This window comes from Delphinapterus leucas, chromosome 2 (assembly GCF_059928025.1).
Source record: "Delphinapterus leucas isolate spDelLeu-1000000601 "Yukka" chromosome 2, BTC_Dleu_Yukka2, whole genome shotgun sequence".
In the NCBI taxonomy this organism is placed as follows: Eukaryota; Metazoa; Chordata; class Mammalia; order Artiodactyla; family Monodontidae; genus Delphinapterus; species Delphinapterus leucas.
The window spans coordinates 47,263,585-47,276,482 of NC_143130.1; the positions used below are offsets into that span (position 1 = coordinate 47,263,585).

The 12,898-nt window shown below is 41.1% G+C and overlaps 1 protein-coding gene across 16 annotated transcripts in view; it reads left to right on the top strand.

The window, feature by feature from the left end:
• Window positions 1-12,898, top strand: part of CHD2 (chromodomain helicase DNA binding protein 2) — a 141,211-nt gene that overhangs the window by 106,826 nt on the left and 21,487 nt on the right. For 15 of the 16 annotated variants that reach the window (XM_089906846.1, XM_089906845.1, XM_089906847.1 and 12 more), the window contains 6 exons: window positions 564-692; window positions 1,614-1,754; window positions 3,453-3,587; window positions 7,297-7,475; window positions 9,458-9,557; window positions 12,203-12,416. In XM_089906846.1, the coding sequence (XP_089762972.1) occupies window positions 564-692; window positions 1,614-1,754; window positions 3,453-3,587; window positions 7,297-7,475; window positions 9,458-9,557; window positions 12,203-12,416 (898 nt within the window). The remainder of the gene's footprint in view (window positions 1-563; window positions 693-1,613; window positions 1,755-3,452; window positions 3,588-7,296; window positions 7,476-9,457; window positions 9,558-12,202; window positions 12,417-12,898) is intronic. The other variant, XM_089906851.1, reaches the window with a different exon arrangement.

Here is a 12,898-nt window from a genome sequence, read left to right on the forward strand (position 1 = left end):
GGACGCACAGGCCCAGCGGCCACGGCTCACGGGCCCAGCCGCTCCGCGGCACGTGGGATCCTCCCGGACCGGGGCACGAACCCGTGTCCCCTGCATCGGCAGGCGGACTCCCAACCGCTGCGCCACCAGGGAAGCGCCTGCATCATGTTTTTACTTGCTTAAATTACTGTATCTGTTTGAGTAGAAGAACACCTTTTCATTATTTTTAGATATAACATGCTTCTAGTTTTTTTAATGTTACTCTTATTTTATATATTACCTTTATTTATATCTTTGTAGATAAGGGTTTTTTTTCTTCTTTTGAATTTTATCTTTAGATTGAATTCCAGAAAATGGAATCAGTAGGTTGAAGGATATGGATGTTTTTGTGTGGCGTAGGAGATTTATAAGGCCTATAGTTTCTTTTTTTCTACCTCAGGTAAAACTGGTTGCACCCCTTTGAATTTTCTCTGAGTTTCCTTGTTTGAATTATATGGCTGCTGCTGCTGTTCCAAAGAATCATGATGTTATTTGGTCATGCTTTCGAGGGACTTGATTTATCATCATTTTCTTACCCTTTCCAGGCCAAATTAAAGAAGCGGAAGCCTCGAGTAAAGAAGGAAAACAAAGCACCGAGGCTGAAAGATGAGCACGGAATTGAGTTTTCATCTCCTAGACACTCAGATAATCCATCAGAAGAGGGAGAAGTAAAGGTATGAGGCTGGATTTCAGTTGAGATTATTTTTAAGTTACATTTATTGTGCCAACTGGTATAAAATTATCTGAAATGTGTTTGGTTTACATTCCAGAGTAGATAAAATAAAAATAGAAACTATGTTATGTCTTTGCTTAACCTGTGAGAGAGGAATATAGTTGTTCATTTAAAATCAGCAATTGAAAATTCATAATAGAAGTAAATTCGTAATGGAAGGAAATGAAGGGAACCATGCAAATTTCAGTGATAAATGGCAATTGACACTCAGCCTCATTGCTGGGAGCGATAGGGAGTGGTGGAGACTGTGGTTAACCAGGGAGCTCGTGCCCAATATATAGGGGCAGCTGTTACGCAGTTCATTGTTGGGCCAAACAAAACTCATCTGTGGATCAGGTTTGGCCCAAGGCCTGTCAACTTGTAACCTCTGGTCTAAGCAAAAGGAAGAGTAACTTGCTAGCATTCAGTCTGTTGTTTCCGTGACTGAAAACTTTATAGGATTTTATTTTGTTACTCTTCAAGTGTAATTGCCCTTTGAGGTTATTTCCAGGAAGATCAGCAGTGGGTATGTGAACTAGCATGGATTTGAGTCAAGCATGCATGAATTCAAATACTAGCAACCTTACCAATTACTACCTGGCAGGTATATAATCTCTTTGTTCCTCAGTTTTTTCCATCTGTGAAATGGGAATGATAACGCCTGTGTTGAAGGGTTGCTATGAGAAATAAAGAGAAGATGTAAATGAAGAGCATCTGCCTCTACAGGCTTCACTTTAAGCAGATAGCTTTAAGGCTGTATGCTTGAGAACATCCTTCTGTGGGCACAGTGATGAACCATTGGGGGCAGTGCTTTTTTTTCTAGAAAGTAAACGAGGAAATGTAAAGTTTGTGGCAAAAGCTCATAACCTTGTTTGTTTTCTAGGATGATGGTTTAGAAAAAAGTCCAATGAAAAAGAAACAGAAGAAGAAAGAGAACAAGGAGAACAAGGAGAAACAAATGAGTTCTAGGAAAGACAAGGAAGGGGACAAGGAAAGGAAGAAATCAAAAGATAAGAAAGAGAAGGTATCGATGTCATTCTGCTTACTGAGATGCCTGCAGCCTTTGAAATTCCCTTCTAGGATTTAGAAGTGGAAGGGGGTTTGAGGGCCCTGAAATAATTGTCATTTTATGAGTATATCCCAGAAGGAAGGATGGGGCTGTCAGGGGGATGCCTGCACCTCTTCCTGCAGAGAGAGGGGAGTGTGTGAGTTGTGGTGTTCTTTAATATAGAAGCCTTTATTTGCTCTTTTATTACACACTTCAGAGGGGGTGTTGGAATGAGACAGGACAGGTAACTACTTGATACATGTTCTCAGACTCATGGTGGAAAAGCACAGTCCACAGATGAATCTGAATATGTGAAATACTATCAAATACTGTCAAGAGTTAAGCTTTTGGAGTAGAAATGGGTGAAAGCCCTGCTGTTATTATATAATCTTCATGTTGGGGTTTTATGAAGTTCATTCCAAACCACAGAATTCTGGTACAGTGTTGCATCTTGCTGACTTCTGATGAAACTATTTTGCAATTAATCTTTAACCATTGTTAAAACATACAAACAAATAACTGCCTTAATTCCACCATCCAGTCGTAGCTCTAACAGATTTCTTGATGAGCACCTTTGGAACTTTTTTATTATGCATATAAGAACAACTATAAAATAAAAATCAGACCAGACTGTTTGGATAACCTTTTCTCCCCACTTAGCAATATATCACAAACAGCTTTCCAAGTGAATAAATAAAAGTTAAAATCATTTTTAATAGATAAGGAAGATTTTGTTTGATTATAACATTTTGGAAACAATTTTAAGTTTCCCATATTGAAATTGCTTTCGAATTTCTAATGTTGTAAACTGTATTGTAACGGATACCTTTCTTTGCATCTGTGCTTCTGCAGAAAGGTATTCTTCTTTTAAGGTGAAATGTTTAAAAAATAAAAGCACAAAGAATGATTTAGCCAGCATCCGTGTGTCCGCTACCCAGATATTGCAGCTGTTGTTAACATTTTTCATGTTTACTTCAAGTGGGTTTTTTTTGGGCTACTGTATTTGGTATCCACGCACTCATTACTGGGACTCCCCTCTGTTTCTTCTCCCAATTTCATTGCTCTCCTCCCTCTTCTCTCCTCCGTAACACTGCCCTGAAGTTCGTGTGAAACCTTCCTGCCCATGTTTTTATACTTTTACTACATATTACATGATCGTAATCAAAGCGTAGTATTGTTTTATGTTTTTAAATGTTCATACATAAAGTTATTTTTTATATGTATCTCTGTCTCCATCCTTCTGCACCCTTTCATGGATAAATGAACTTTACCCATGTGGATTTATGTAAATTTCAGTCACTTGAAATATTTTAGTTAATACAGTTTCCAAGATGAAAGTGTACTTTCATTTTGAAGTTGCTACAAGCTACTCTGTGAGGGCTCTGCCAATTCACAATCTTAACCTCTTGATGACATTTTTATGCATTTTATGGATTAGGGAATAGAAGCCAGAATAGCACTGGTGAAGCTAAAATTATAATTGGCTCTGTTTAGAGACAGAAGTGGGAATGACATATGATTAAACTGTTAATCAAATAGGTTTGGCTTCATGATGTCTCAAAACTGAGGCCATCCTGTGTACCCACTTGTAGTGATGTGACATAGCTGAGAAGCCCAAACTGCAAGACAGGAGTACACAAATGACAATGATTCCTTGTAACTCTTTTTTAAAAGCCTAAAGGTGGTGATGCCAAATCTTCAAGTAAATCAAAGCGATCTCAGGGTCCTGTCCATATTACAGCAGGAAGCGAACCTGTCCCCATTGGAGAGGATGAGGAGGATGATCTGGACCAGGAGACATTCAGCATAGTAAGTCCTGAAGTTGAGGAATTCGGGGGTCTGCAGCCACAGTGCTTGCTGCGGCTTTGCCTTTCATAGTTCCCGCCACACAGCCTCAGTCGGTCTAAGCAGCACGACCTGAGGCGAGGCTGGGGTCCTGGCTGCGTGAGCTGGAGCGGTGGCGAGCAGGGCCTGTCTTATGTGTTCCCGTGTTGTGGGGCTAGGAGCCAAGACGTGGCCTAGGATGTGGTCCATCTCCTCATAGGAGACAGGGCAGGTGAGCGGAGGAGTCATGGACCAAGCCTTGTATGGGGTGGAAACAGGCCAGTGCCGTCCTCAGGGACTTAGGCCCTTACCGGAGCTGCACGTGTATATTTCATTGTGTTGCACTCACTTCCCTTCCCCTCCTCTCTTGCGGTCTTTTCCTTTCCCCCAACTTCCACACATCACTGTTCACTTGAATAGTTAATTTAGTTTCAGAGAGAAAGTGATCTTCCAAATCTCAAAATATTCCTGCTCTGGGGAAGCAAAGCATAGAATTTTGACCTCATCCTGTAAGGCAGTCTTCTCTCTTTTTACCCTTTTTTTCCCGTGTTCCCAGAAACCTGTATGCATACGTGTATATTTTTTTCTCTTCGCACTTATCTCATTTTTCTTAAATCTCTTTACTCTTCTTCCTGTGAGCTCTCTGAGGGCAAGTACTGTGGCTTATATAAAGTACGTGTAGATGCTAGAAGTAGCTCAATAAATGAGTAAATGAATAAATTCATTACACAACCAGCTCTCTGATCTGTTTCCTGCTTCTTCCTTAGCCCAGTGTTTAAAAGAGAAAATCATAACTAACGCTTCTGTGGTACCATACTATTTAAAAAATTGCTCTTATACAACATTGTAAATCAACTATACTTGAATTAAAAAAAAAAAAGAAAAGAAATTGCATTTACATACTGTCTCATTTACTCTTGTTTTTATATTGTGATATCTTCTAAAAATACAGAAAAATTTCAAGTGTGTAATAGGCATTGATAGAGGTACCATCAAGTTTTGTCAGGTCTGAATTTTTTAAGGCTCAGGCTATAAAGCTTCTGGTCATGGTTTGTTACCTCCCTAGAAGTGACCACAATTCTAATTTCATTGTAGATCAAATCGTAATTCTCATGCGTGGTTCTAGAGTTTTACTACTTAATGTCTCTAAAGACAGTAAGTAATAGCTCATATAAACAGCCAGGCATTATTAGTGTGCTTTTTGTGTTTTTTTCTCCACAACAACCTATGAGGTAGGTAATTATCTCTGTTTTACCCCTTAAAAAATAAGGTGAGGAGAGTTAAGTAACTTGTCCAAGATGTAGAGCAAAAATTTGAACCTATCAGTAAATGCCACACTGTGTGTATCCTGTAACTTGAGTTTCCTCCCTCAGCATGTACACTTTTGAGATTTATCCATGTTGATAATTATGTCTCTGATTTCAGTGTTTCATATTATTCTGTTTTATGACTTCCACGATTCATTCTTTCTCCTATTGATGGACATTGGGGTTTTCCAAATGTTTACTACTACAAATTGGCTGCAGTGAAATTGTAAATATTTTCTTATACACGTGTGTAAGAGCTTCGCTCGTGTGTAGCTTGAGCAGAAAAGCTGGGTGTTTCTTTGGGTCTGCACATCTACTGCTTTTAGATGTTGTGGAATTAGTCTTCAAAGGGATTGTAGAGATTTGCACTCTTTCCAGCAACGAATGTGAGTTCCAACTGCTTCCCAGTCTCGGAAACACTTGGTAATTTCTAACTTCTTAATTTTTGCCAATCTAAGAGGTATGATCTATTGACCAGTGGTGCTGTTGAACATTTACTTTCACATTTATTGGGCATTCATGTTTCTGGTGAATTGCCTTTTCACATCCTTTGCCTGTTCCAGGTAATTTTTCTCTTCTTACCTTTTCTATAGGAATCCTGTATCCATTCGCAATACTAATCTTTTATCTGTTACAGTCATGTATCTTCCAGTTTATTTTGTGTACTTTTAAAAAATTTAAGTACAATACTGAAAAATAAATTGTAAGTATATAGCTATGGAAATTATCACAAAGTGATGGAAGTTTGTCAGATTTTCACTCTTCTGAAGTTACATGGACATGTGCCTTAATAGTTCCTTATATTAGATACTTAGTGGCTGACAACCATGCCCTACAGGTCAGAGAAATTTTCTTAAATTATTTTGTGATAATTTCCTCCTCAGTTCTTAATTTTATCCTACTTTTTGGATGTTGGACTTTGGGAGTGGTCCCTAATATTATCTTAAACTTTCTTCCATTTCTTCTTTTCTAACTCTACTTTCTTGGAGATCTCCTCAGCTTTATCTGCCATTATTTCTTTTGAGGTTTTCATTTCTCTTGTCATGTGTTATTTCCAAGATCTTTTTTCCCCATATGGTTCTCTGAATGTTTTTATATTTCTCTTAGATTTGTTTTCCGTTGCTCATGTTAGATATTTTTCAAATGGCTTGGTAATCCTTGGTTGTCTGCTCGTATCTAAGAGTAGGGACTAAACATCTGATTGGAAGCTCTGAACATGTGGGTTGGGCTTGATCGACTTTGAGAGTGTTCTCTGTAGGGTGATCTGGCTGGGCTGCTTCCTTGGAAAACTTCCAGTGGGGAGTCAGCATCATTTGGTTCTTCCTCTTGGGTGGTCGGATTTTGGGGGCGAGAATCCTCCAGTCTCCTGACTGGAGGGTTAAGGCCTGGCTTTCTTCGTTCTAGAATCTGAGAGGCAAAAAATAAATAAATAGAAAGACTGGGCGGTGGCTTATCTAATATGCATATATTCATACAGTGCTATTCTCAGTGTAGTAGCCTTGCCTCTCAACTATGCCTGTGTAGCCCAGTTCAGAGACTTTTCTTTTATCCTCTCCAAAGAATAAACCTCCATATCTTTTGTCGGGCAGAGTTGGAAGTCTGGGCGTCTATTATAAATCTGTTCCTCTTAGGCAGTCTTAAAAAAACAAAACAAAACAAAACAAAATCCTTATTTTTAGCCCTCATCCCTACTTCCAGAGATACTTAGCTAGCCCCTGCAGGAATTGCAGTATAAATCAGGTTGGTTCTCAGCTCTCTCCACTGCTGGGTTAGGATTTCATTGTCTCAGGTCTATCGAGTCATTTCGCTTGCTGCCAATATTTTGTTGCTGTTGCTTCCTCTCGTTTTCCATGTCTTTGTGGGCTTATCTCTTATGGCGATTTCTTTACGGTTGTTTTAGTGGATGGGGAGGGGGAGAAAAAGATTCTTGTGTTCAGTCTACTATCTTTGTCTGGAAACCTTTCCCTCAGTTTCTTACAAGTCTAAAGAAAGGACTTGTAAATATTTTATCCTGTAGTTTTAGATAGTTTGTGATGGGAGGTTTTCAGGTTAGGTCTATAATTTTGCTTCTCATTTATCTTCATAATGGCCTTGGGAGATTATCATGCCCCTCTTGCGGATGAGGAAACAGAGCAGCGTTTTGAGAGGCCAAGTAAGCTGTAAAAGTCATCGCTCTGAGCGATGGAGCTGGGACTTGAACCTCAGGTTTTTCCGACTTTAACATTTATACTTGTTCCCTTGCCATTACCTGCTTCTCTTCTTCATAATCTAGTGATTATGTGGCCTGGGGGATGCTGTGTGTTCTCTGGGAATTTAGGGTCCAGTAAGCACAGCTGAAGCTGCCTTTGATGCAGATGTTTTATGTCTCTACTCTTGGTCTGTTCCAGTGTAAGGAGAGGATGAGGCCTGTGAAAAAGGCACTGAAACAGTTGGATAAACCTGACAAGGGGCTCAGTGTACAGGAACAGCTGGAGCACACCCGGAACTGCCTGCTGAAAATCGGGGACCGGATAGCCGAGTGCCTTAAAGCTTACTCAGACCAGGAGCACATCAAACTGTGGAGGAGGTAAGCAGCCACAGCCTCAAATTGCCTGGTTTGATTTTATGACAAAGTGTGTGTTAGGGGTTCTGTTTTGTTTTGTGCAACATGACACAGCCGCCTAATGAAATTTTTTTTTCCCAGCAAAAGCAGTCTATTAGCAGCATACCTGCAGGCTTCAGTTTTCTTTTTCTGAAATAGGCCATTCCTCTGAGACCAATCTTTTGAATGGGTAGGATGATGTCATTACTTTATGAGAGAAATACCGTGATGCTGGATTTGTTAGCCTGTCCTCAGATTAAAGACTCAGTCTTTAGACCTGGAAGGGATAGAAACCATCTATAATTTCACTACTTTACCCATCTCAGGTTAATATTCAGAGATAATATAATAACTAATTGGTTAGTTCTCTGCTAACCTCATGAGAGGAAGCAAAGACTAAAACCACTAGAGCTATGAGTTCTCTTCTCTTTAATAATTGAAGAGCTCTAGTAGTAATTTGGATTAATGCAGTTAACCCAGAACTTCAGTTTGTAAGGCATTATGACTTACATATATTCATTTATATACTCACTTTTGATGTTTTAAGAAAACATGACTGGAATTTCTCGAAGACAATTGTAACATTAAGTCTCTTTCCATACTCCACAGTTACGTTGAACTCATATTGATACTTCATGGTTAATGTAATTATCTTTGTATAATATACCTAATATCAGTGGATTGGTTTTTGAGTGAAAAAGAGATTTAAGAAAACCTTCTGTCATGATGCTATCCATAGCATGCTTCACACCCATTAAAAAAAGAAGATCTAAGTTTTGAAATGTGGCTTGACTTTCCTTTTACACTGTTCCCAAACCAGATCCCTGTATCTAGCCATCTGGCTTTCTGTAACGAAAATGCGTCATCCTAATGTATAGATCCACGAAGCTGGGCTGGATACTGTGCACTGGGGCCAGTCTGTGTTTAGATGTGCCAGGTACTGTGGTCCTGGACTGCTGTGTGGTTCATAAGCAGTTCCTTGCCCACTTGTGAGGAACTGTCCACGATGAAGTGGTGATTGGAAGATCAAGTATAGTAGGAATTCCAAGAAGGAGTAAGCACATGCAGAGGAGTAGTGAGGGAGGGAAGTCTTCTGAGGGCTGGGCAGGTACACTCGAGCAGGCATGGAAGAGCAGAGTGGACCTGCTTAGATGAGGAGAGGTCTCAGGCTTCAGCAAAGCCTTGAAAGAGGGACAGTGAAGGGACTGGGAGGGTCTTAGGGTTTAAAGGCAGTTCGTTAAGATGACTGAAGCCCTATTACAGAAGGCTTTAGAAAGGCAGGCAGTGGTTTTCCACACTGTGCAGCAGGTTTACTTGCCCGGAGCCAGGGCAGCGTCCTCTGAGTGGCATGGCACGGTGTGGTGTGACTGCTCTCCAGGAAGTGTGGGAGGATGTGAGCCTTCCGTTCCAGCTCACGGAGGTTACCTGTGACTCCTTGTCCTACACACCCGTTTTACCAGTCACTCCCTTGTTGACAGTAATGCCATGCTAGAGTGAGTGCAATGGAATTGGAGGAGAAGAATCCCTTGGAGTTTTAAGGTAGAAATGACAGGCCTTGGTGGTGACGACTGGGAGGAAAGAAGGGGCAGCAATGCAGAGATGCCCAACCGTACATAGATTCCCACCTGGGATATGGCGGTAATGACAGATTGCCTGGCAGAGTCCAGGGAGTGCAGAAGGTGGAGGAGGATGTTAGGTCCGGAGTCCTAGGTGCCAGTGAAATAAATTAGAGGGGTTTTAGCTGTGAGACAGACCCTCATCTCCAGACCCCTATGTCAAATTCTATTGACAGTAGCATTTAAAGGTGTATTTATTATTGTTGCCAAGACCTGAAAGATTATTTCTGTAACTTATTTTCTATACTTGGAGAGTATTCCACAGCAAAATTCAATAACTTGCCATCTATAAAGAGAATAGTTATTTTTAAAATCCTGTAATTCACCAGAACAAATTTTTTCTTTTTTAAGGAACCTATGGATTTTTGTTTCCAAGTTTACAGAATTTGATGCTCGAAAATTGCATAAGTTATACAAGATGGCTCACAAGAAAAGGTCTCAAGAAGAAGAGGTAAAATACAAACTTAATCCTAATTCATACAAACAGATAAAAACCATTTCCACAGAAAAATTCCTTAATTACTTTTTTTTTTCCTGAGGAGATGATCATAGACTCATAGGTTGTTGGTGCTAGAAAGGGCATGGGTTCTCTGCCCTTACTTTGCAGATGGAGGTCTGTGTCCAAGAGGGGGTGCAGGAGCCCACCACAGCCCAGCCTGTCTTGGATGGTGGGCTCTTTCACTGTGTTAGCTGTGCAGTTTCTCCACGTGTTCCACGAGTAGTCAAACTAACACTTAAGACCCGATGGGTAAAATAGCCAATGTATTGGAACCAGACAGTGTGGAAATTCTGACAAGGAGTTGTTCCTCTGTGTTCTTACATCCTGGAATCATTTATTCACCAGGGCTTTTCTTCCATATGCACATGTCTTATGGTAGCTTATAAATGTGGCTCCTGAAAGATAACAGTTATGGGCAGCACATAATTTTTCTGTTCTTTTCTGGGCCACATGTACTTGGTGTCCTTCCAGCTTTTGTACATAGGGTCCCAACCGCTCACGTAAAGGAGCAAACGTGAGAAGGTGCCCAGAAGCTGCCTCCCATTCTTTGGTGGAGGGGCATGGGCATGAAGTGATTTGGCCAATGCTGCAGGGGCAGCGTTCCTTGTTCAGGCATGTCCGTTTGCAGATCTGGTGACTTGCCACGTGGGCCCTACCCCAATTAGCCATGTAGCGCCAGTCTAGGAACATTTAATACCTCCTTTACTACCATGTCAAGGCTGAGGTCTTATGTCTCTCATCCCCTCCTGTATCCTCAGCACCTGGAATGGTGCCAGGCGCAGGGCAGGTGCTCAGAAGTATTTGTTGCATGAGCATATCCTGTGCCCAGCACTGTGCTGAGCTGTGGAGTAGCACCCTCAGGTGGTTTATAATTTAATTTTACATGGAAGAATATGGTAGAACAGTAATATACAGGAATAATATAGTAATACTGCTGAATGTTACTGTGAATTTTATACATTGTAAAAAGTCTCTGAAAGAATAGTCAGGAAAAGCCCCAGGAGGGAATGAAATGGTTGGGGAAAGGCCCTCTAGGAAAGAATGAAAGTTAGGATGAGTGAAGTTGGACAAATGATGTAAAGGGTAAAGGGCTTCATTAGTCTAGGTATCAGAAGTTAGGATAAGGTGAATGATCAAAGTAGTGGTCCCACTAGTTGGGGTTATAGTATACATTCACAACCTTTCTGGAGGACAGTTCAGTAAGATTTACCAAAAGACTAAAACATGCAATTCTCCTTCTAAGAATTTAGTCGAAGGAGATAATTAAGGGTTTAACATGATTATATGGAAATGACTCGATATATCCATATCAGGGAATTTTCAACCATAAATATAATATTGTGGAAGTAAGTATTCACATAAGATTTTTACAATACATTAAGTAAAAAACGAATATCAAATAATATTTTTGTTTAAAAAAATACGCACGCACGCATGCGCACACACACAGCAGTTCCCCCCACTGTGGTTTGCTTTCCACAGTTTCAGTTACCTGCAGTCAGTCATGGTCTGAAAATATTAAATGGAAAATTCCAGAAATAAACAATTCATAAGTTTTAAATTGCGCACTGGTCTGGTAGCGTGATGAAATCTCGTGCCGTCCTGCCCTCTCCCACGTGGGACGTGAATCATCCCTTTGTCCAGCGTATCCACACTATACGCTACCTGCCCATTAGTAACTTGGTAGCTCTCTTGGCTATCGGATCGACTGTTGTGGTATTGCAGTGCTTGAGTTCAGGTAATCCTTATTTTACTAAATAGTAGCCCCAAAGCACAAGAGTAGTGATGCTGGCAATTCGGATATTCTCTTACTGTGCCTGATTCATAAATTAAACTCTCATAGGCATGTATGTGTTGGAAAAAACATAGTACGTAGAGGGTTCAGTACTATCTGCAGTTTCAGGCGTCCACTGGAGGTCTTGAAGTGTGTCTCCCATGGATTAGGGGGTCTACTGTATTATGTGTAAACACGCAAAATGGCTCGGGAAGACATAGACCAAATTATTAACAGTAATTCCCTTGGTGGTAAAATTTTAGGTCACTTCACAGTTCTTATTTTTTCCTTACTGTATTTTCTGATGTTTTTATGTCAAATATTTCACTTGTGTGGTAAAGGTATGGTGTTACTTAAACATTTAGATGTTTAGCTTGATGACTTTGGCATGGGAACTAGTTCCCACTGGGCCAGTCAGGGATTGTTTGTTCGAGTTAGCCTGAAGAAGTTGGTAGTCCGAGTTTTACATGGCCTGAGAGCAATTTCCAAGAGTGCTGACAGCCTGACCCCTGTTCCTCGCCCCGTGCAGTGACATCCAGTGGCCTGGGCCCTTTTTCTGACAGCTGCAGGTCACTGGAGATTGGCTTCTTTGTAGTGGCCTAGCAGGTTGAGCAGCAGATGGAGCTCCGTGAGGCTTTCCATGCCCTGGGAGCTCAGTGGAATTTATGAGCATATTTTTCCTAAGAAGGTAGTAAACAGCAGGGAAGCCGAGAGGGACTTGTCAAAAGTCAAGAGGGAAATATTTAAAGGTGATGATCTTTATACTATTCTTGGGAATTCCACCTGGGATCCTGAGGGTCTTTGGTTTCCTTTTACTCTACAGGAGCAGAAGAAGAAAGATGATGCGATTGGTGGTAAAAAACCATTTCGACCAGAGGCCTCGGGTTCAAGCCGGGATTCCCTGATGTCTCAGTCCCACACCCCGCACAACCCTCACCCTCAGAAGCCTCATTTGCCTGCCTCTCATGGCCCACAGATGCATGGACACCCAAGAGATAACTATAGTCACCCCAACAAGAGACACTTCAGTAATGCAGGTGAGTCATTAAGTGAAGTTTTAAAAGCAGGTGCCCAGGGGACTTCCCCGGTGGTCCAGTGGTAAAGAATCCACCTTCCAGTACAGGGGATGTGGGTTCGATCCCTGGTCGGGGAACTAAGATCCCACATGCCACGGAGCAGCTAAGCCCAGGCGCCTCAACTAGAGAGCCTACGTGCCGCAAACTGCAGAGCCCACGCACTCTGGAGCCCGCGTGCCACAACTAGAGAGAGAAAACCCGCACGCCACAACTATAGAGAGTGTGCGACTCAGCAAACGGCCCACACACCGCAACTAAGACCCGACGCAGCCAAATATAAATAAATAAAAATAAATAAATAGATATACCAAAAAACAAAACAAAACAGAACTCAGTTGTTTAAAAAAAAAAAAAAAATGTGCCGAAAGGAGAATCTTTTTTTTTTTCCAAAGACAGTAGCTAGACCTTTGTGCTTTATTCTCTTCCATCACTTTATTGCCCTC